The sequence below is a fragment of the Manis javanica genome, chromosome 4, assembly GCF_040802235.1.
Source record: "Manis javanica isolate MJ-LG chromosome 4, MJ_LKY, whole genome shotgun sequence".
Lineage (NCBI taxonomy): Eukaryota > Metazoa > Chordata > Mammalia > Pholidota > Manidae > Manis > Manis javanica.
Window position 1 is genome coordinate 99,670,102 of NC_133159.1, and position 21,768 is coordinate 99,691,869.

A 21,768-nucleotide genomic window follows, 5' to 3' on the forward strand; every position below is an offset into this window, starting at 1 on the left:
TTGTCCTGGAAACCCAGCCCAGGGTCTGAAATGAGGCCTCACAGGCCCCAGGCCACACAGGCACTGACCAGAAGAGCCAACAAAGGGGAGATCTTCCCTGGAATACATTTCAAGTCAAGACTCAAGACCCCTGGGAGAACACCCCATACACATGTCTTACAGGCAAGGGCTTGTCAAGCCAATTCCAAAAAGACAGCAGAATGATAGATCCTCAGGAGCAGAGCTTCAGGATCAAGCTAGGTAGGGACACTCATGTCCGGGAATCTGAAGGCCAGGTACTGGCTCCAGGAGATCTCAAAATGACAACTACCACAAAGACTTTCCTTGCTTCTCCCTCTGCCATGCACGCTCCTGGCTCCTCCAACACCTTTCCCACTGTGAAGCTGACTCTTGGTCTGCTTCCCTAGGCTCTAGGCACATAAGCTTCCTCTCAGTCCCAGCCACCTGTCCCAGGGAAGGCCCAGAACAGGCAGCCCCTTCTCTGACCTACCCCTCCCTCCTGGCATTTAAATTGGTTTGGCTGAGGCCAGCTCAGGAGTAGGAGTGAGCTTTTACAGCGATTACATTAAACCCAGGGGTGCAGGACAACTTGTCACCCTAGCAACCCAGAGCCCTGGCCCTGGGTTGGAGCAATCCCAGACTGATGTGGAGAGAGAACACTCTGGGTTAAGAGCCGACTCCGCCTCTGCCCCCTTCAGGGGGTAAGGCAGGCAGCTTGGCAGGGAACAAGTGGGTAACCTTAATGCTGGCAGGAAAACCCAATTTCTAGACCAAGAAGAGGTATTCAAGGGCTGTATTTCCTACAGACAAAGCAATGGGAATGTTTTTGCTTCCTTTTAATGTAAACAGAGTACACAAACACATTTAAAACCCCAACATGACACAAGAGAATACACACAGATTCATATATATAGATATTTACAGACCCTTGCAAACCAAGAGGAAAAATGGCACCTCTGGTTAAGGGAAGCTTCTCTTCCAATCCTGCCCGAAACCAAACCGAGAGCCAGCTATGGGAGCCTCTGCAATTGCTTCTGGATGAAACTTAGCAGGAGGCTGGAATGACATCAGAAATCCCCCAAACCAAAACCAGGATTCCGACCTTCTGGCCCTGGCCCTAATTTGAAACCCACTTCCTTAGCGAGCTGACATACCAAGGGTTTGTGCATCTCACAAAGAGTCAGCATGACTTTTGAAATTCAGATGCAATGGGTTCCCAGCCATCCCAGCTTTTCCCAGCCTTGGGATGAATGAGAATGAGCTTCAACCAACCATGTCCAAGACAGGAGAGTGGGAAGGAGAGAAGGAAGAGAGGATCCCAAGAAGAGAGAGATGAGCCGTCCAGAGCAGGATGCTAGAAATCAATGGGAGGCCAACTCAGGATTTCCCACATGCTGGGTGTTGTCTAGGAAGGGCACAGTGGTGCTGTGCTGCCACCTGGAGGGAGCTGAAAGCACTGCAGCAATGAGCCAGTACAGTCCCTGGCCAGCACCACACCCTTTCCTTTTCAGTCCCCTGCCCAGGAGCCTCACTGCAGCAGCTCTTCCCAGGAAATGGGTTTGGAGAAGACCTCCCTTTCTAACCAGAGGTCATAGTTCATCTGGAAGTCTTCAGGGAGGTCCACCCGCTGGCCCAGGACACTCTGCAGGCAGTTGTCCACAGGCAGGAAGTCAGGGTTGCTATGGGCTCGGTCATAGCGCCGGGCATTAAAACGTTCAATGTTGGCACGGAGGGCACACTCCTCTGCCTGGAAGTCCCAAGGCCGGGCATCGAGGTCTAGGGCAAAGCAGGAAGACATGGTTAGGAACCAAGCCCTGTGGCAGCTCCTCTGGAGTTCACTGCAGCTCGGGGCCAGGCCACCTGGACTTGGCAGAAAGAATGCATGCAGAAACACAATAGCCAGTGGGGAAGGGCACCCTGCCAGAAGGAGGAGCACAGGTGGGGGGCAGCATGGCTAATGCACATGCACTGAGCGCTTTCTGCGTGCCCAGAGAGCCGGGTGTGGTGCAGGCAGGCTGAGGTGGACCGCATTACAGTGGAGGACAGGGTGGCTGGTGGGCCTCCCCTTGAATGAGAATTTAGCTTTAATTCTAAGGGAAATCAGAAGCTAATGAAGGAGTTTACTCAGGGAGTTAGCAACACCAGATCTGCATTTTAAAATGATCACTGGGGCAGAGTTTGAGGCACTTATGGGAAGAAACTAGAGGCAGGGAAGTCACCCGGAGTTGCAAGCATTTCAGTGGCCAAAGCCAAGGGGGAGAAGAAAAAATGACAGAGTCCTGTGACAATTTCTGGAAAAGGAATGACTTCAAAGGGAGGGACAGAGAAGTATGGAGGATGACAGATGGCAAGCTTCTCAAAGTCCTTGCTAGAGCTCCCATCCTGATGCTACAGAAGCTGGAGCTGGGCTCTTCTGGGTGCCTCAGAGGGAAGCTTAGAGCAGAAAGGGAACACAGTCACCTCTTCCCTGCCACCCCTGCCACCCACATCGTGCCAGAGACTCACCATTTCCGTATGCCCAGTCATCATTCAGCCGATGCCGCACCTTCTGGTAGATGGCAGACATTGTCTTCATGTTGCTCTTTCGCCACTGCCGCCCCAGATACTTGGTCTGCACCTTGAGCAGCTTCAACACATAGAGCTGCATCATGGCCTGTTTCACCTTCAGCGCCCGCTTCAAGATGGGGGCTGACTTGAACACCACCAGCATCTGGGAAGGGGCACAAGAGTAGGCCAAGCCAAGGGCAGAAATAAATGCCTACACCACCATCTTGCTGCATACCCCTTTTGGAGTTATGGGCAGGGTGCCATCCCAGTTTTCCCAGATGGAGGGGCTTCCTGGGACATGGGGCTTCCACTGCTAAAACCAGGAGTCCCAGGCAGACTGAGATGGTTAGTCACCCTGATATGGGTCCCTTTGGAATCTGAAAAAAGCCAAGTTCCTTTACCAGGAATATTCCTATTTGCACACACATACAATTTTAGCAAATTCGTGGACCCCCACACCCCAAAGGCATCCTCAAAGGGTTAAGGGAGACTCCCAGAACCCTCATTATGTTACTAACAGAGACTAAGAAGATGTAGGAAATCCCTCTGTAAATGTGGACTTGTTTTAGTACATGGCTGAGCCTCTTCCAGCTTCCAGTTCAATTCATTAAGGAACCAGAAATTAGTCCTTAAAATGCAAGGATGTGGCTACAGGGAAGTCAGTGAGGATGTAGCTGCAGAACCAAGCCCACCCTGGGGACTCCCTGTCCCCCATGTGAAAGGGACAGTACCGGGCTTGGCACTCTGAGCTCCAAGTCTCATGCCTACTGAAGGCCGACTCACCATCGTCCTTGAATGCTTCCATTTTGTCAGCTTGTTCAAGATCCGAAGAAGATTGATACAAGAAAAGAGGTTCCTCCAGCAAAACTGGTTATTGTCACCTGCTTCCTACAGGGAAAAACCAGGAAAATCATGCCCCTCACAGCTGCAGAGAACTCAGCAGTTCCCAAGGCACTCATACAGACATCTCAGACCTCTCCGTGTCTAAACCAGCAGCCCTCTCCTCTCCTCAGCCCAGAGGCGTCTCCATCCCAGAAGCTGGCAGGGGATGGGGGGCCTCCCTAGAGTTTTCCTGCAGGAAACATGGAGCATGGTTCTGGGGGCTGTAACCTCAGCTCCCACATCCTGGAGCACCCAGGCTCCCTCAGAGCTGTGGCCCCACAGAGTTCTGGTGTGCAGAGAGAGAAGCGATTCAACCAGTGAGAGAAGCAATTCGACCAGCAGCCCCTGAAGACCATCCTCCTGACTAATCCCTCTACCTAAATCATCCCATTCTGCAAAGTCCCTCCCCCGGGCCTTCTTAGAGTGCTTTAAAAGCAAGGCAGTCAGCAGTGACCTCATCTATGAAGACACCTCTCCCCTGTATGGGGGGAGGAGGTTCTCCACCACTGACCCTCTCTGCAGAGAGACAGCTGGGGAATAACCAGCCACTCACCAGACCCTCGGCCGTCAGCTCAGGCAGCTCGTGCACCACGCAGTGAGGGTAATCCAGGACAGAAATGCTGCAGAAGGCAAGAGGACCCAGGCACCCACCTTGAGTGAACGCTGGGGTCTGGCAAAGCAGTCGGGACAGGGCTGGCTCTGGCTGTCCTCCCTCACCTGTTGGACTGGAAGCAGGAATCTACCTTGTCTACACCACCCTGGTTTTCCCAGCTATAAGATGAGAACTCAGACCGTCCCTCTGTGGCTAGAGACCAGCTTGTAATATCTTAAGGGGTGGAAACCTTCTTTCCCCACAGCAAAGGACTGGGGCTGGAGGGGATTTCTCAAGATCCTACTGGAGACTACGTCTGGCTAACAGCCTACCCTGTGGTGTAACTCACTGATGAGCAGGTGCTATTGAGTACAACCAGGATGGGGGGTGTGGAGAGGGGGTAAGAGTCAGCAGACAGGGCGTTACTGTGCATACAGCTGAGCTCCTGCTCCAGTCTCCTCAAACAGAAAACCACAGGGCAGTGAGGGTGCTACTGGAGTCCAGAATAAGAACCCTTCCACCCAGGCACAGACTTAGTCACATGCCTCCTAGACTCAAGATTTGATATGCTGGCTTGCTCCACAAACAGGGACCGTATCTCATTCATCTTTGTGTCCTGATTGATGCCTAGCAGTGTGCTGGTTTGTAGGTGTTGAACTGGCTCAGTGGGAGAAGCCAGCTGGGAGCCCTGCCATCTGGCCATATCTACCCCTTCCTGATCCCTGGTCCTTATCACCTGTTCTTGGCAGTGATGTAGGACATGATGTTTTGATTGAAGAACTTTAAGATCAAAGGAATGCAGTTTGCAAACACCAAGTGCTGGGCCATGTATTCAAACTGAAACCAACAGAAAAAAATAAGCATGTTCCTAAGCACCTCACCCTCTTTCCTCCAGTGATAAAAGGCCTTGGTTGGAAGACTGTGTCTTCCACATTCATGCAGAGCTCAAGGAGGGTTGAAGATCAAGGGGCTGAAGGAATAGCACCATCTGAGGCCCTGCCCAGTGGACAGGAAGAAGGGCCCTGCAAGTACCTGGTAGATGTGGTTCAACTTAAAGTGCTTGAGCAGCAGCAGCAGGACAGCAGAAATGGCCTTAACAATGACCTCTTTGTGGCGGTTCACATCCACCCCCAGCTTCATGCTCTGCAGCACTGTGGTGCTGGAAACACAGTTCCTGGGTGAGTCACAGCATGTACGGCACCTGCCTCCCAGGTGCTCTTAGGAGAGATGGGATTCCTGAGCCTTCTCTGGGCAAAGGCTCCCACCTTACCACCCACCCCATGCAACTGTCCGAGGATAGGCCCAGGGCTCCTCCCCCCAATTCCCAAGCAATTAGCTCAGCAGAATTTATTTCTTCCTTGTGATACCACACATTCTTAGCCCACTTTCCTGTTTTTCCTCTAAAAATGAACCTTTCCCTTTCAGGATCTCCCCTAAGCTTTTACTATCATATGAACTTGTGTTCCTCAAAGTGTGTTCCATGGAAAACCACTACACTGAGATGTTTCATGGCATGGAGTTTTAGTCAGATAAATTCAGGAAGCATTGAGTTAAGTCAACTTCTAAATTCAGAACTTTTCACTGTAAATCTTTGTAAGAGGAGATAGAGTATTTGACTCTGGGAACCCTCTTTACAGAGACAGCTGTTACTGGCAGACAGGCACATCAGGTCAAGGCACAGACCCTTCTCAAAGAAGAACACAATCTCAGTTTGTATTCTCACGTCAAAGAGATCAGTGCCCCGGGGAGAAAGAATCCCTAAGGCTTTCACGATTTCCCAGAGATATTCACAAACCCTGTGTGTGCCAGTTCACCCAGCTCAGATTTAGCTACTGACTGGCAAACCGTCCAGAAGCTAAACCGACATGTCCTGGATATCCCAATCACACAGTTTTCAAGGGAGGGTTTCAGGAAATGTCGAACACAGCCTGATTCACTTACAGAGGAGGAAATTATTTTTCCCAATTCACTCAGGCATTCATTCAGTGGTGGAGTCTGCACTAGAATCCAAGCCAACTAGACTAAGCCATTTTCCCAGCCCATAAAACTAAATATTTAATCTAGTGCATTTTCTTTCTTCTGAGCAAAGAATACCCTAAACTTAACCTGCAGAAAAGCTGGGTCAAAGAAACCAACCCAGCAAACAGGGGACAGAAAGGAAACCCCCACAGCCATTCCCACCACCCCTGCCCTGCTCCGCTCATAGGGATGATACTCACGGCATCTCCTCGGGCAGAACGTCTGCTAGGATGTTGATTGAGTCTGTTTTGGCTTTTGAGGTGGGAGCTGCAGCCAGGAGGATCTTCAGCAGTGCAATCTGGGGAGGAACAGACCATTCCGGCATGTCTGAGAGCCCAGGAGCAGAGCTAGGCCCTGAGAGGCAGGCCTTCCTGGAGGCGCAGAGGCAGCAGGGGAAGGTGGCTGGAGGATGCTGGCAGGGCAGGCTCCTGAGGCCAGTGTAGTGGGGAGGATGATCCCACAGCAGGCACCTACTGCTGGCCACTGAAGGTGTCTCAGACACACAGCACTCAAGAGGAGCACTCACCATGTACTGAGGCAGGCTGGGGAGCAAGCCTTGGTAGAGGGTTTCCGCGGGGACCTGTTCGACTTCCTCTTCTCCCTTTTAACAAAACAGGTACAAATACAAACCCCAGTCCTGACTACAGTCTCCTGAGCCAGCTTGCTAGCTGACTGGAGAATTTATAGGTATCGATGTAAATAATGATGTTTTAATGATAGTAAACCTTGAATACTGTAACGTGCTGAGCACTTGTAATAACGCAGTTAATCCTTCTACAACTCTATGAAGAAGGGGCTGCTGAAATTCTCATTCTACAGGTAAGGAAGTAAAGCACAAAGAGATCCAGCACTTTGCCTGGTTGCTGCCTACCAGGTGGTAGAGCAGAGATTCAGAGGCAGGGGACTGGCTCCGAGCCTGTGCCTTAAACCCCTGCACTAGATGTATGCCACCCCTGCAGGGGGAGCTGGACTGGGAGACTTTGAGGGCAGGGTCTGGGGTACCTTGATGCTGTAGGCCCAGCACAGAGCATGGGAAAGGCTTGGGAGCCTGTGGGCAGAAGGTCTTCAACTTACCCCTGAAAGAGGAGAGCGAAGATACTCCTCCTCCATCTGGGCTTGGACCTCCGCAATTGACGTGTACTTGTGCTGGAGAGAGAGAAGGGAAAGAAGGCACTGGGGAAACACCTCTCATTCTCTGGCCAAATGCCCCATGCCCTGGAAAAGATCCCATGCAATTTTTTTCAAACACAATCTTCTCGAAGGGGGCTAAGTCATCACAAAGATCCCTAACTAAAATCCCAAACCCCAAGTATTTTTCTAATTGGGCACCTAGGTCTTACAACCAGTGCAAAAACACACAATACATTAGATTAGAAAAAAGCAAATTAAAGGAGAGGAAAGGGCTTTCAGATAGCTACAGGGACAGAAGAAAAATTATTAAAAGGAGAACCAAGTACTCAAAAAGTCTACCTGCATAGGGCGCACATAGTTCTAGGAATTTCAAATATATATATTTCAAAAACATATAAGCATTTATGCTCCAGATATGTTGTTAAGGAAGACACCTCTCCCCAACTTGATGTTTCCTCCCACATTGGAGGGATATATATTTGCAAAATCCTCTTCAGTTCTCCCCCTGCCCCTTCCCACACACTAACTCCTCTCACTACTTCATCAGTATGGTAGGAGGGGACATTCTTAGCCCAACCTCTCTTTCCTTTTCCCTCTTTAGGAAAAAGAAAAGCCTGTGCTCTCTTCCACCCCTCAACCAGGCTTAGCAGGGCTCCAGCACTGCCTGCGTCCGGGTAGATGAACCCACCTAATTCTGGAAGTAAGGCATTAGGTCACCTTCTGTGTTTATTAGTACACTCCAATCACTCTGTCAGCAATAAAGCTGGCATTTCTATCTGTATCTGGCTGCTTCTCTTTCTCAACTAGCTTAGAAGTTGGACAAGGAAAAGGAAGGACTATTTATTGAGTCCCTTAAAACTTCAACAACTGTCATATAGTATAATTTTTAATCAATCCATTAAGCCTCCACCAAAAGCTCAGCTAAATTAAGTAAAACTTTTGAAGAACTATTTTAAGGGGTATTGCCACAGTCCACCCACTCCTCCACCGTAGGTTCCTTCACACTGACAACAGCCTGAAAAGGTTTCTCCCATTGGGCTGGTCTCACTTTACTCACACGGGACCACACTAGGCCAAAAGTTCACCAAGGCCACCTACCTGTTTCAGGGTCTTGATGCTTTCATGGATTGGCCTGGGCAGCCCCACGACTGTGTTCGTGTCACTAGAGAATGAAGCAGGCTCTGCGTTAAGTCTAGACATCAATTTGCCTGGATCCCCAAGCACTACAGTCCAGGAGAGTGAACTCCTATCACCTTTCTTCAAAAGGCACTCGGATCCCACTCACCTGCCCAGAGTGTACCCGATGAATTTGCTGCGGCTGGACTCAAGGAACATCTCAATGTCTTTCTCTCTGCCAAAGAAGAGGAACAAAGTTTTTATTAAGTATAATCTCAAGGTTTTTATTAAACGTGTCAAGGTTCATAAAACACAGACTGTCTAGAAATTGAGAAACCAGAAGAGTCTCCCACAGTTTTCTTTTGGGGAAAAAAGAAAGAAAGGGAAAGGGAAAGAGAATGGGAAAGGGAAAGGGAAAGAGAAAAGAAAGGACTGAAATTTTCAGAGTATTTTAATGTCCTTAATAATGTTTTTGGATCAGTAACTTGAAAATATATGATGTGTAAATAGTTCACTCATAAAATTAAGTGATACCTCAAACTTAAAAGCATACTTTAGATAGTATAACAAGTTTGTAAACAGGATTTCTCAAACTTCAAAATCATTACGATTGGAACTATAAGCTACTAATTTTTTTATATGAACCGACATTTTCCTGTTTCAAACAACCAGCATTACCTTGTGTTTTCTGACGACTTTGTTTTGTATTCCCATCACATACTGAAAACTGGGGTTTTACCTGAATCAAGAAAATGACTTGCATATCCTTTCACACGTTCATCTGTTTCTTAAGTTGGTGCCTTTTCAAACATACCATTTTATATATAAAGTACTTTGCCATCCACTGATTCACACACATCTCAAACATTTTAATTAAAAAACTTTTCCTTAATCTATAATTTAAAAAACCATCTACAACCACAGGATGGGTAGAAACGGGTTCACTAAAGATGTCGTTTTTTATTTTTTGATTATTCCCCTTCACTAGTATCACATCTAACCAAAAACTAATTCAAGAGCCATACAAGGGCCTCTTTGTGCAAAGCCGGCACTGTGAGACCCCCCAGGCCACCACAGCGTACTTTCAGAGAGCACTGTCCCAGAGCCAAGGTCAGCCTGGTCCCGCAGAGGACCTCATGTGGTGACCCAGGCCTGGGGGGTGTGAGGGTTCCTGTTTTAGAAGCCAAGAGTATTCCAGAGGTCTGAGGCTTACCTGACCTTGGGAGCCCACGGGAGCCCCTTTGGGCAGGTGAGCCTGTCAGTCTGGGGGTGTTGCAGTGGGGGAGGCATCACCTCATCCCGCTCAAGGGGGAATGTCTCCCCCTCTAGACTGTTGTCATCATCATTCTCCTCTTCCTCTTCTCGAGAGTCATCAGCCTTATAGGGATCCCGCTCATTGAAGGCATCCAAGTTATCCTGCTTTATCAGAGCCTGGAACAGAGGGAAGGGAGATCACCAACAAGAGCCACCTGATGAACTAGAAAGGGGCAAGGAGGCTAGAGTGGCTATCCCACAGAAAGGTGGTAGGTAGAGCGCAAAGGGCAGTGGAAAAATCAGAGAGGAAATCAAGATTGGGCCCAAGTGACAAATCACTTCTTGCCCCAGTCCCTCAAAAGTGCCACATCCTGAGTACCCACTATAAACTGGCCCTGAGCTGGGGACATAATGTCCCTGCCCTAGAGGCCGTCATTCTGACTAGCTGACCAAAGTCAAATTTCCAACAACTCTGCTTGTCCAGGGACCATGCTTCTGTGTGCTGTGCACCTTGAGAATCCTCAGAAGTTACAGGGAACCTCACCTTGTGCTCCCGACGGCCCCGTTTCTGCTGCTGCTCAATCAGATCTGAGGCAGAAGCTGGGGGAGAGGCAGCCCTCATGTTGCGGATCACTTTGATGCTGTCCTCAGGCAGTGGTGGGAGGCCCAGGATGCTGCGCTTCTCAGCCTTCATGCCCTGCAGGTCCTCAAAGCCGCCCAGTGTGCACTGCATCACAGACGTGGGGGTGGGAGCACAGGTCCCTGATCCCTGTGTTAGGCTCGAATGTACCCATGACACCATGACCCACATCTTTGCAGAGACCCACAGTCTCTGAACAAGGACTCAATCTACCCACATGAGAATGCCATGACATTAAGAGGGAAGAAGGTAAAACAGACCAGGAGAAATACAGGCTGACTGAACTAGTGCACAGATACATTTAGCTCTGTTTCTATGATATACTCTCCAAGTTAAAAAAGAAAAAAGGCAAGACTGAAGAGCCTAACCCTTCAAGTTCCTAGAAAAGCCAGTGAGACTCATGTACCACAAAAGTTGTACGTGCCAGTTTTCAAAGTCAAATTGGGAATACATTGTTGGATGCTCAAATTAAGAAAAAAAAAAACCTTTTATCTAAACATCTCCCTAGAAGCCAAAACCCCAGTAGTGTCGAGCAAAGTTGGACTGCTTAGTTTCACTGTTTCGGAGCAATTCAGCTTTCCTCTGGCTTCAGCCAGGGTTCATTGACAGCCGAAAGGAAATCTGGCCATGATCAAATGTGTAGACTATTCGAAAGAGGTCCTAAACTCGCTGAGCCTGCCTCCAAAGAGCCGACTCTTCTGAAAGAAGGGAGGCTGAGCCCCAGGGAGAGCAACAGTCCGAACTCCAGCTCCACTTTCTTCCCAGGCTGCTCCTCCTGGCAGGAAAGGTACTGGGACTGGCTAAGCCAGGGGTGCTGGCAATTCCTTCCCTAGCTTTAAACAGGGTCAAGTTTCATGTCATATCCTGAGAAAAACAGAGACTAGCTCAGGGCTCATTCTTGTTTCCTTCAAGTGATATCTGACTGAGGGGTCCCAATTACACCAGCTCTAATTCTGCCTCAAATCACTTTACATACGCCAGGTTCAGGAACAGCTTGTCTGAGGAAAAGATGTTCTATGACTGGAAAAACAGTTTATAGCCAACAGGGAGCCAACAATCTTTTCTGACTCAAAGGCCAAGTCCTCTTCAGCTACAGAGAGCCAAAGTGGATTTTTGTTTGCTTTGTTTTAAACAAAAGGAATTGGAAACACATCATCCTGTATCTATTCACATAATTCAGATTCAAAAGGATACACAATAAAGTCTCCCTCCTGCCCCGGCCCCTACACCCAAGTTATCCTTCAAGCAGGTGCTCACCAACACTGTCTTCCAGAGCAGCAAGAGAACTTTCTTCATGGGAAAGTGAGGGGCATGGCCACTGCAAAATTTGGTCACCATCCCAAACAGCATGATTGCAAATGGCTCATTGTTGTACACTGGGGAACCTAGAGGCAACACAAAGGTCTCAGGACCATAGGCAGGAAGAGCACCCTCCCAAAGCCCATGAGCTCCCAGGCAGGGCCTGGACACAGGGTCCCCAAGGTCCTACCCAGCTCAGCCCTGAAGGTTTGTCGCATCGTCCTCCACTCGGCCTTATCACCCTCACACTCCTGGTGAACAGTCTCCACAATCAGGTACATGATGTTGAGCAGGACCCTGGGAACAAGAACCAGCTCCTAACTGAGCAGGATGGGGGATCAAGGAAGCACCCCTGGCTTCTGCACATCCCAGCTAACGTGAGAAAAGCTGAGCACAAGGGCTGGCTGTGTGGGACAGCTGCCATGGAGAGAGAACTGAGTCCCATGGAGCATCTCTTGGTGCTTCCCTCTCTACCCTATGTTGCTAAGGTTATACTGTTTTGTATTTCCAGCGTCTAGCAAAGTGCTTACTCAAAACAGGTACTAAATAAATGGTTGCTGAAGCATTTATTGCCCTGAACTTCCTGGAATTAAAACAACACATAGGTGGGAATGACTTCTGGAAGTGGGTGTTGGATCAGACAAAACACAGCAAAGTCAAAGTGAAAACAAAGAAGTGTTTAGCACAGACTAGAAATAGGAGTGACTAGGTGATTCCCAGGGACCTAACTACAGTGGGCAACACCACAGACATCCAGGCTGAAAACTTCCAAATTCACAAAAAGAGACATAGTCTAATCCTCACAAAAATGGGAAAGTAGTCTTATTCTTTAGCAACTGCTATTCCTGTGCAGCCATGAAACACCCTGAAGCTGTCAGGCCCAATGCTACACAGATGGGGGTCAAGCTGTGCACAAGAAGGTAGGAGCCCAAGGAGCCACATCATGTATTTCATCCAAATATAAAATACCACTGAGTTCTCAGTAGCAGTGTGGCAGGCAGCTACCCTTCACTGTGGCTCTATTAAGTGACTTCTCTCTGGGTTTCCTATGGGGGTTTCAACCCAGAGCTCCCCTATGGAGTACCCTCAGCAAGACTGACTCGCCACACCTGCAGATCAGTGTGTGCGGAAGGAACAGACACAGTGAGGAGACCTAGATGCCCTCCCATGCCCTGCTCTGATCTCCTCTGGCCAAAGCTCAGGGAGCGCCAGCTTGCTGCTCACCTCAGGTCGGTGCTGTCAGCCAGGGAGATGGCTGGCTTCCTCACCGCACTGCTGCAAGCGGCACTGTTGCTGCAGGAGGGAGAGGAAAGTCAGTGCCTCCCTGGGAAGGAAGAAGTCATTCCCGAGAAGGGCGGCCCAATGGAGGACAAAAATGCTTTAATGTATGCTTAGATGGCACAAGAGGGCACAGCACTCGGGGGTAAGAACTCAGGCCCCCAGACCAGAATGCCAAGGTTTGAATCCTGGTTCTAACACTGACTAGCTGTGTGCCCTTGGGCAAGGTTCTTAACTTCTCTGTACTTTAGTGTCCTCATCTGCAAAATGGGGATGGTTTTAGGACTATGTCATCAATGTAATAAGTACATGCAATGCACATACAATTAGAACAATACCTGGAACATGTAAGCAGTCAGTGAGGGTTCTTAGCTATTCTTATTGATAGTGTGACCCTTAAATGAGCAGCAGCCAACCTGTACCCCACACCGAGGACTAGTGGTGACACAGGCTAAAACAGGCTTTGGTTGAACCCATGTCAGACTTGTGCCTGGCCTCCTGCTGAGCGAATTCCAGATGAAAAGCCTCCTTTTAAGAGGCACCAGAGGCCTGGGCAGGACCTGTATTGTCTGGCAAATCTCTGGTGTTAGTGAGTTGCGAGGACCCTTCATTAGTCTTCAAGGTTTGGGTGAACATCACCCATTGTTCAACCTGGCTGGTTAGAACAGAGCCTGGGACCAGACCCTAAGCCCCACGTGGCCCATTTAACCCTCTCAAAACCAGTTAGTTCTGCAAGCTCTGTCCCCCTACTTCTCCTTTCCTACTCAAGCCCCTCAGAAGAACTCACTCTATTTCCATGTTCAGAAGCTCCACCAAAGCATTGAACGTGCCCACCTCCAGGAGCAGAAATATATTGTAGCGCATCCAGGACTGCACTTCCGCCTCCAAGCTACACTCCCCGAAGGTGCCTGCAAACACAGGGCACAGCTCACAGAGCTGCTCCTGTATCTGACTAGGCAATGTCACTGAAGGAGGTGCTGGGGTCCCTCGGGGTCCACTCATTACCTTGAGCAACGTAGAGAATTGCTCGAGCCACCTTAAGTCGTCTCTCCCTGGCAGTAACTTCCAAGCCATCCAGGAGTCTCATGGCATGGGTGCGGTGCTGGTTGGTGTCTAGCTCAGTCCACTTCTTGTCTGTCACTGCAGGGCAAGAGACCAATTACACTTGAGTCCAGAAAAATCCTCACCGTGGAATGGACACCATGTTAGCCCACCAAATTCGTGACTGCCACAGGACCAGAAAACTCAGAAAGATAAGTTACTTTCTACATAAGGGATAAGGTCACACTGCTGTTCTATCAATCTGAATTTCTGGACTGAAACACTGCTAGTTTTGGCAATTTTAATCACATAAATTTTTTTCCCCAATACTAACACTGTGAAAAGCCATCACCAGAGTACCTGTAAGCCCATCCTAAATGTCACATCTGGCCTTAAACAATCATGGTTGAGCAAGTTTCTTAGGCCACCCCAGGATGGCTTAGGTAATTCAGGTGACTAAGAGAAACCTTGCAGCTCTTGTGATGCAGGGTGAAAGGAACCAAGAAGTGGAAGGAATTATCTCACCATGGATTTGGAAGTCCTCCTCAAAGCACTTCCGATTCATCTGGAATTCTGGCCCTTCTGTGTAGCTGTAAAGCTCTGTCAAGAATGAATTCTCATCAGCAACATGTCCATATTCTATAGCAGGTCTCACATGTAGCAAAGAAAGTTAAGACATTTGGCTTTTAGGCCCAACTGTCTCTGAGTCACAGTGGCTCCTGGACAATGCTACCTAATTACTATGGAGGTGTTAGTGCTCTGATGTGCACAATGGAGAGAATACTGACTTACCCTACACCCATTACTAGAATGTCAGCTAAGCATAAACCTAGTCATTTCCAGTCTGATGTGCATTCATCCCACCATGCCATGCCAGCAGCTGACCGCACCATGAACATGTCTCTCAAGCGGCTGCTACCATCTGAATAGGACTGGTACTATGGAGGTTTAAGATTAAAACAGCTCAGGTTCACCTCACATTACACATGACCAGCAGTGGCAACAAGAGATGTGCATATGAAAGGACACTAGGGGTACTCCTCACGACCCCCTGCTCCAGGAGAGACCACAAGTGGGACAGTATATGGCCAAGGAACATCACTCTCCACACTGGGATTGGGCCACAGCCAACTGAGCTGACCATACAGAGAGGCCTTCTTAAACTAAGACAAACCAAAGTTATGAGATACACAAGGCTTGAATCCAATAATTAACATATGTGTGTGTGTGTGTATATATATATATATATATACACATACATACATATATATACATACATATATATATATATATATATATATCTCATTACTAGGACTACCTAGGGGAGAAAAATGAACTCCAAATGACATTTATTCTTAATTTTATTAAAGATCAATAAGGAAAAAAACACCCCCCAAGTAACATGAAGGTCTGCTTTACCAGAGAGCTCTGCAGCCCACTTGTCTGTATCAGCATACTCAAACTCAAGGTCTGGCGACTCAGAGTAGCCCTGTTGAGAAAAGGAAAAGAGAGAGATGCAAAAGTCACTGTGTGTTCCAAAGGAAGAAACACACATGCTTCCACAGACAGCTGTGTACAGGACACTACTGCCTCCTTTTTTCTGATGTTTTATCACAGTATCGTGCCTCCAGGGCTAGCTCAGGTCTCCCTATTGAGGCCTCCCAGGGGCATGTGTATTTGCTTAGTGTCTGCCCCTGCACGAGACTCTTAAGTTCCTTCGGGACCCCAAAGTTTCCTTCAGGAACTTTGTCCATTTTGCTGACCAATGGTTTCATAATGCCTAGCACACTACTTGTAATGAACGAGTGAATGAATGGTTTATAAATACTCATTAGATGAATGAACACAAAGCACCTATGTCTTCTGTACAGTCCCTGACCATTCCACATGGTGCTAAGATTCTGGAAGCCTCACTGCTTTCTAGCTAGTAGACTATCACAAAGCTCAAGCCAAAATGAATATTAGCACTCTCAGCCTTCTTGCCCTTCTCCCAAATGTCAGTGAGAACAGATGGAGAAGGCAGCAGCTGAACAGACTGGTTTCCCTCCCACACACAGGAGTGAACGTGAGGAAGATCATCTTTTTACTGCTAGGGACAGGTAATCACTGAGAACATACCATCTCTGAAGCCTTGCTCTGGGAAGAAAGGAGAAATAAAGGAATAAGTAGAGTTCTCAGGCTTAATTACAACCTACCTGGAAAGACAAAGACCACTCACAAAATGACCTAACATAGGCACAGACACTGAATAATATGAAGAGCTCTATTCTTTATTCAGAGGCAACATGGTATACACTCACAAATTACTGGGCCTCACTTTCTTCACTTCTGGAATGGGGATGACAAAAATCTATCTTGAAAGTCTTTAAGGACTAGTCAAAATTATGTAGCTCCCAGTGGGCTCTCATCAACTCTCAGTCTCCCTGTCCTCCGGGCACTCACTGCTCAGGCCCCCAGCCTACTGACTTGAGCCATGTATGACAAGGAGCTGAGCGCAGCATCAGCATCTCTAAGAAAATGAATTGACAGGTCTCTCAGCTTAAATGTGTTCAATGACTGACCTTCCAGGTGTTGAGTTAATACAGAAACTAAAGGATAGAAAGAGAAATTTAAATGCATCAAGGGGCATTTACTTAACCATTCGTGGCTATTTACGAAGATTTAAAACTACTTTTAAACTATAACTCCTCTCATGACAAAGGTGGGTTCACCCCAACCACTTTAATAAATTGAAAAATTATCAAGTAGTCACCATTTATGTCCCATCACACCACAATGTAAGGGCTCCTAAAAGGCCAGTTTCGTTACTTTTTCAAATAACTCACTTCAAGCTCAAAGTATGTGTACTTTGGACTTGCCAAATTTTGACACGTTCTACCAGAGGTCTGCATCTGCCAACACAAAAACAGCTTGAGAGGCACTGATTTCACATATCTAAAGAGAGTCTATCACTTTTGGGTACGACTTGGTACAGAAAGCCTAGCCCGGAGGAATTGCCTCTTATGAATAAGCGCCTGCCTGCGCATCGGCCTCTGAGCTGTCTCAGGTTAAGGAGGACTCAGAGTAAGAGCTCTGGAAAGGTGCTCATGAAGAAGCCCTAAGAGCAGCTCAGCGAAGCCTGTGTCTTCATTCATGAATTCTACAATGGGAGGCAGTGGGAGGAATTCTTTAACTCGGGGTGAGGTAACTAGTCAGCTCCAGACTACGGTGTCTCCGGAACTGGAAAAACACCCCACTAGCTGTGGAGGGAAGGCGGAGCCCTAACGCTTGTTTAAAATGTCTGTGTCTGATCTTTAACAGTTTAGCATCGGACATACTGGGCACACCAACCACCAGGCACTGTCAAACTATGGCCTGAACCTGCACAGGCTAAGGTCAGAGTGAACAAGGAAGGTTCTCCCCGTCCTCACCCCATATTCCGGGGGCCTCTGGGCGCACAGCATCTGTGAGTGATAATTAGCTTCGAAATCCCTTCTCTGCCTATATGCCGTCCGCCGCGCGCTGTGGAACCCACAGGACCAGAGGCCAGAGGGAATTAGGGGTCCCGGAGCGCACGGAGACCACCGACTCTTCACCCACGGAACTGGGGCGGAGGGCGGCTTCCCCGGGGGCTGAGGCCCCGAGGCCGCGCCCATGGCCCCAGTGCCCGAGCAGCAAACAAGCAGTCACCGGCTCCGGGAGGTTCTACAGGGCGGCGGAGCTCGGGGCGGCGACCCGCTTCACCGCACTGCTCCTTTCGCCGTTAAATGACAACTCCTCTGTCGGGCCCTGCCGAACCTTCCGGGAAGCCCAGCTTAGACCCGACAGCGGCCCCGGCCTGGCCCCCAGCTGCCGCCCGCCGGTGCTGGCCTCGCCCCCTCGAAGCTCCTGACCTCCGAGTCTTTGCGCTGGTTGCGGTTGAACTCTCGGGCTTTGCCCCCGGGCAGGAGGCCCCCGCCGGCCCGCGGTGCCCCAGGGAGAGGCTGCGCGGTTGCGGGCGGCGGAGGTGGGGGCGGCTGGGGTTGCTTGTTGTTCAGAATCAGGGGACCGGACCCACCAGCTACCGGTTCCATCTTGGCTGCTCCACGCCCCCGGCTCAATTCGCGGATAGTAGTAGGATGTAATTCTCGCGTGATCTCCTCCAGGAACCCTCCCTGGTCGCCATATTAAGTGTGGCAGCTGTGCTGGAAGCCATCTTGGCTTCCCCACACCTCGCGAGATTGCCTATGTTTGAACTACACCTCTTCAGTTCTTTGAGTTTCCACTCCTTGTCAGTCCCAGTTTTGGTGTTATGCGTGAGGCCTCATTTAGTCCTTCAGACAGTTTAGTTGCCTCCACTTCCTTTAACATCGCTTTGCACTTGTCACTATGGTAGCCCTGTTCGAAGCTTAAGGGATGTAATAAAGAACAAAATGGACACAGTCCCAGTCTTCGCGGAGTTTACATTTGCATGGGAGAGAGATGCTACACAATGAATAAATCAACAAAGCAATTACAGTTGTCTGTTGCAAACATATATTTATCATTCATTCAACAAACATTTAATGAATGTCTTTTATGCTCCAGGAGGTGTGATAGAATGGGAAACAAATTCAAGTTCCTTCACTAATGGTACATTGACAGTGCCTAGTGGGAGAGACAAACAATAAGCATGCAGACATAATATTAGAGAAATAAGTGCTGAGAAGAAACAAAAAGATGTGTAAGGGATTAGAAGGTGGCAGTAGTAATGGTGGGCATGGCTATATTAGATAAGATGCCCAAGGAAGGCAGGTCTGAGAGATTTTGAATGAGTTCTGAAGAAGTGAAACCCATGCAAAGACCCACGGAGGACACATGGACAAAGGGATCAGTTAACTGCAGTGGCCCTGAGTGCAGTATGGTAGGAACTGAGTGTGCCAGATGAAGAAGAGCAGGAAATGAGGGCCATATAATGTAGGGACCAATAAATGCAGGGCTTTGAATCAGGGTGTGGAAAGGAGTTTAAATTTTATTCCAAGTGAAATGGAAAGCCATCCAAGGGTGGTATCCAGGAAGGTGCCAGGGTCCGCTATTTAAAAGACCAGCCTGGCTGCTTTTGGAGAGGGGACTGAAGAGTTAAAATAGATGGAAATGATTTTAGCTTGCACCAGGATGGAGCATTGGGTTGACATTATATTTCTGTGTTGTGTACGTATGTTTGACAGGATTCACTTAGAGGCTGGGAGCTATCAGCAGGATAGAGAGGAATAAGGGATGAGTCCTAGATTTTTGACTTGAGCAACTGGGTGGGTAGTTGTGTTATAGGGAATAGAGAAATCTGGAGAGAGAATAACAGGTTTAGGAGGAAGATCAAGAGTTCTGTTTTGGAAATGTTAAGTTTGAGATGCCCTTAGACATCTTAGAGGTGATGTGTAATGATTACCCCTCGCTATGCATGCCATGAAATTCTTAAAGGCTTATTATCCATCTTTGTCTCTCCAGGGCTACATCTTGGCTGCTCCACACTCCCAACTCAATTCTCAGAAAGTCTCTGTGATGTAGATTTTGCATAACTTGCACCAGGGTTCCTTCCAGTAGGAGCTTTAAAAGCCTTTGTTGTAAAATAACTAATAAATCCAAAGTCCCCATATGCTGCACTTCCATCAATCATTTTTACATAAGCACAATCATAGAATATGTATTCCTTTTTGTCTGAATTCATTCACAACATAATTACTTTGAAATTCATCCATCTTGTTGCATATCAATAGTTCATAAATAGTATTCCATTGTTTATCCAGTCACCTGCTAGTAGACATGTGGGTTGTTGTTTCCAGTTGTTCTTAGTTGTTCAAACTTAACATCAAGAAGTAACAAGTCTTTTTATGAGTGTCTGAGCCTGTATGGAAATCTTTAAGTGAAATGCCATGTCTGCAAGCTGTGACTAGCTCAAGAATTCTAAATAGGAGAGCTACTTAAGTTGGCACCACTTTTGACTCCCAGAGAGTCCTCACTTCACCCTGCAAAAACCGCTTGAGATTTATTCCCTTGGCATCTGATAGGAAAAAGAATACCAAATGTGAGGAAGCTGAAGCATAGCTGGAGAATTCAATCCCCCTGCCCCTGCCACTTGTTATGAAACTTTCAGAAAAGCACACCCAGTAGAGGGTAGAAGTTGCACAAAGGCTTTCATGCATTTCTCTTTTCTTCCTTCTTTCCTCATCTGTAAAGTGAGGATAATTCCACCTGTTTTATGACACTATGGTTCAAATGAGCTAGTTTATATGCAATCTTTTTAAAAACTATAAAGCACTTTTTTTAAAAAAGATAATTATTATTACCAAGAGATGAAGCCTAGGTGAGAAGGCCCTTCCTTTGCCACAAGTAATCATAGTTCAAGAGACTGGAGATGGAATTTCACATTTGAGCCATTATAGTATTGCAGGAGAATGTTCTTCTACACCAAGAACAGGTGGCTGTTCCAGCTGGGTTCTGTAGAAGGAAACTGGTACCTACTGTGTGCCTTTCTTCGGGGAGTCAAGTACTGAGAAAAATGCTTCAAATCTCTCCACACCTAAGTGCATGCTGGGAGGCAAAGTGAGCCTCTTTTTGGCAATTTCCATCTTAGTCTTGGCCAAGATATTGTTAGTAACTGAAATGCTCAGTATTAAAGGCAGGAACCTTGGAACATTTATGGACCATATCTTAACCTCCAGTTGCAGTGCCACATGGAGTTCTCTCCCTTAATGGCTATGAAAGGAGGAAAGGATTAATAATGCTTTAGTTAATGTTAATCCTGACTTCCTAAGGAATTAACCCTGTCCCAGGGCATATTAATTTATAACCTCCTAGCCTTTTTACATACAGTGTGGCTTAGTCAAAAGAGGACCCAAACATACGTCCAATAGCAGATTTTGAGACAGGGAGGCAGCAGGGCATAACTCCTGCCCAGTTAGAGTACAGTGTGGGTCCTGGAAAAGGACAGTCTTACAAAACAGGGTGCTTGAAATTGAAACAATGTAACAATTTATTCCCCATCAGGACCCAGTGGTATAGAACAGCTCATTGCTCATAGTCACGTGTAGGCTCATTAGCTTACAACAGAGTATCTGGAAAACCTTCACAGACAGGTTAAAATATAATTAGCATTCTGACTGAATCTATAGAAAACTCCTGCTGCAGCAAGCATAAAACCCTAGACACTGAGACCCCAAACGGCAGCCTTGCCCCTCCCTGCACCTGCGGGAGTTTCATTCTTTCTCTTATCCTGAATAAAGCTCTCTCTCTCTCTGTATCTGAATAAAACCTCTCAGTAAATCTCCTGCCTTGTCTGTTCATGAAATTCATTCTTTGATTCCACGGATAAGAACCCTGGCATCAATTTGACATCTCACTTGGATGTCTGATAAGCATTTCAAACTTAACACGTTACAAACTGAACCCTGGATTCTCCCTCTCTTTCCCCAAAACTGCTCTTTACTTGCTTTTGCTTATCTAATGAATAATTAGTATTACTGACCACCAATTTTCTCAAGCCAAATCCTGGGACACAGTTCCTCTTTTCTTCACCCTTTACATCTAGTCCACCAGTGACTCTCCCACCAAAGCATATAATAGTGCTCCTTCTTCCTGACCATTACCACTCCAGTCTTCCCCACTTCTCCTCCTGCTGCCCTACAACTGATTCTTCCTGCAGCCAGAATGAGCTTTTAGAACCACATATCAACTCACGTCACTCACTTGTTCTCAATCTGCCATGGCTGCCCACCTCACTTAATTTTAAATCCTCTTTACCCTAACATTCAAGGGCCATGTGAGCCCAGGAGGGATTTACCTGATTCTCTGAGGTAGCTAGTTTTATGATGGGGTTGGGAAAGCTTGGAATATTCTTTTAATACATAGTAATAATAACAGCAAATATTTATATGTGTTGCTGTGTGGCAGGCATCATGACAAGGACTTAAATTCATTTAATCCTCACAACCCTGTGGGATAGACACAGGTATTTCTTCCATTTTGCATATCAAGA

At 47.6% G+C, this 21,768-nt stretch overlaps 1 protein-coding gene across 4 annotated transcripts; it reads right to left on the reverse strand.

Moving 5' to 3' along the window:
* Positions 1–819: 819 nt before the first annotated feature.
* Positions 820–17,885, reverse strand: STRIP1 (striatin interacting protein 1). 4 transcript variants are annotated; one of them, XM_017666638.3, is made up of 21 exons: positions 17,672–17,885; positions 15,219–15,288; positions 14,325–14,399; positions 13,764–13,898; positions 13,546–13,666; positions 12,705–12,773; positions 11,671–11,777; positions 11,439–11,566; positions 10,086–10,310; positions 9,501–9,718; positions 8,457–8,522; positions 8,270–8,333; positions 7,115–7,186; positions 6,567–6,641; positions 6,241–6,338; positions 5,054–5,180; positions 4,758–4,858; positions 3,983–4,154; positions 3,331–3,435; positions 2,506–2,710; positions 820–1,776 (listed from the first exon to the last, which is right to left on the reverse strand). In XM_017666638.3, the coding sequence occupies exons 1-21, from the start codon at positions 17,849–17,851 to the stop codon at positions 1,529–1,531; spliced, it is 2,661 nt and encodes an 886-aa protein (XP_017522127.1). In that variant the 5' UTR covers positions 17,852–17,885; the 3' UTR covers positions 820–1,528. The 4 variants fall into 4 exon arrangements, with proteins under 4 accessions (XP_017522127.1, XP_017522130.1, XP_017522128.1 ...); XM_017666641.3 differs by having other exon boundaries at positions 3,983–4,049; positions 10,086–10,268; positions 17,672–17,884; XM_017666639.3 differs by having other exon boundaries at positions 10,086–10,268; positions 17,672–17,884.
* Positions 17,886–21,768: the final 3,883 nt, after the last annotated feature.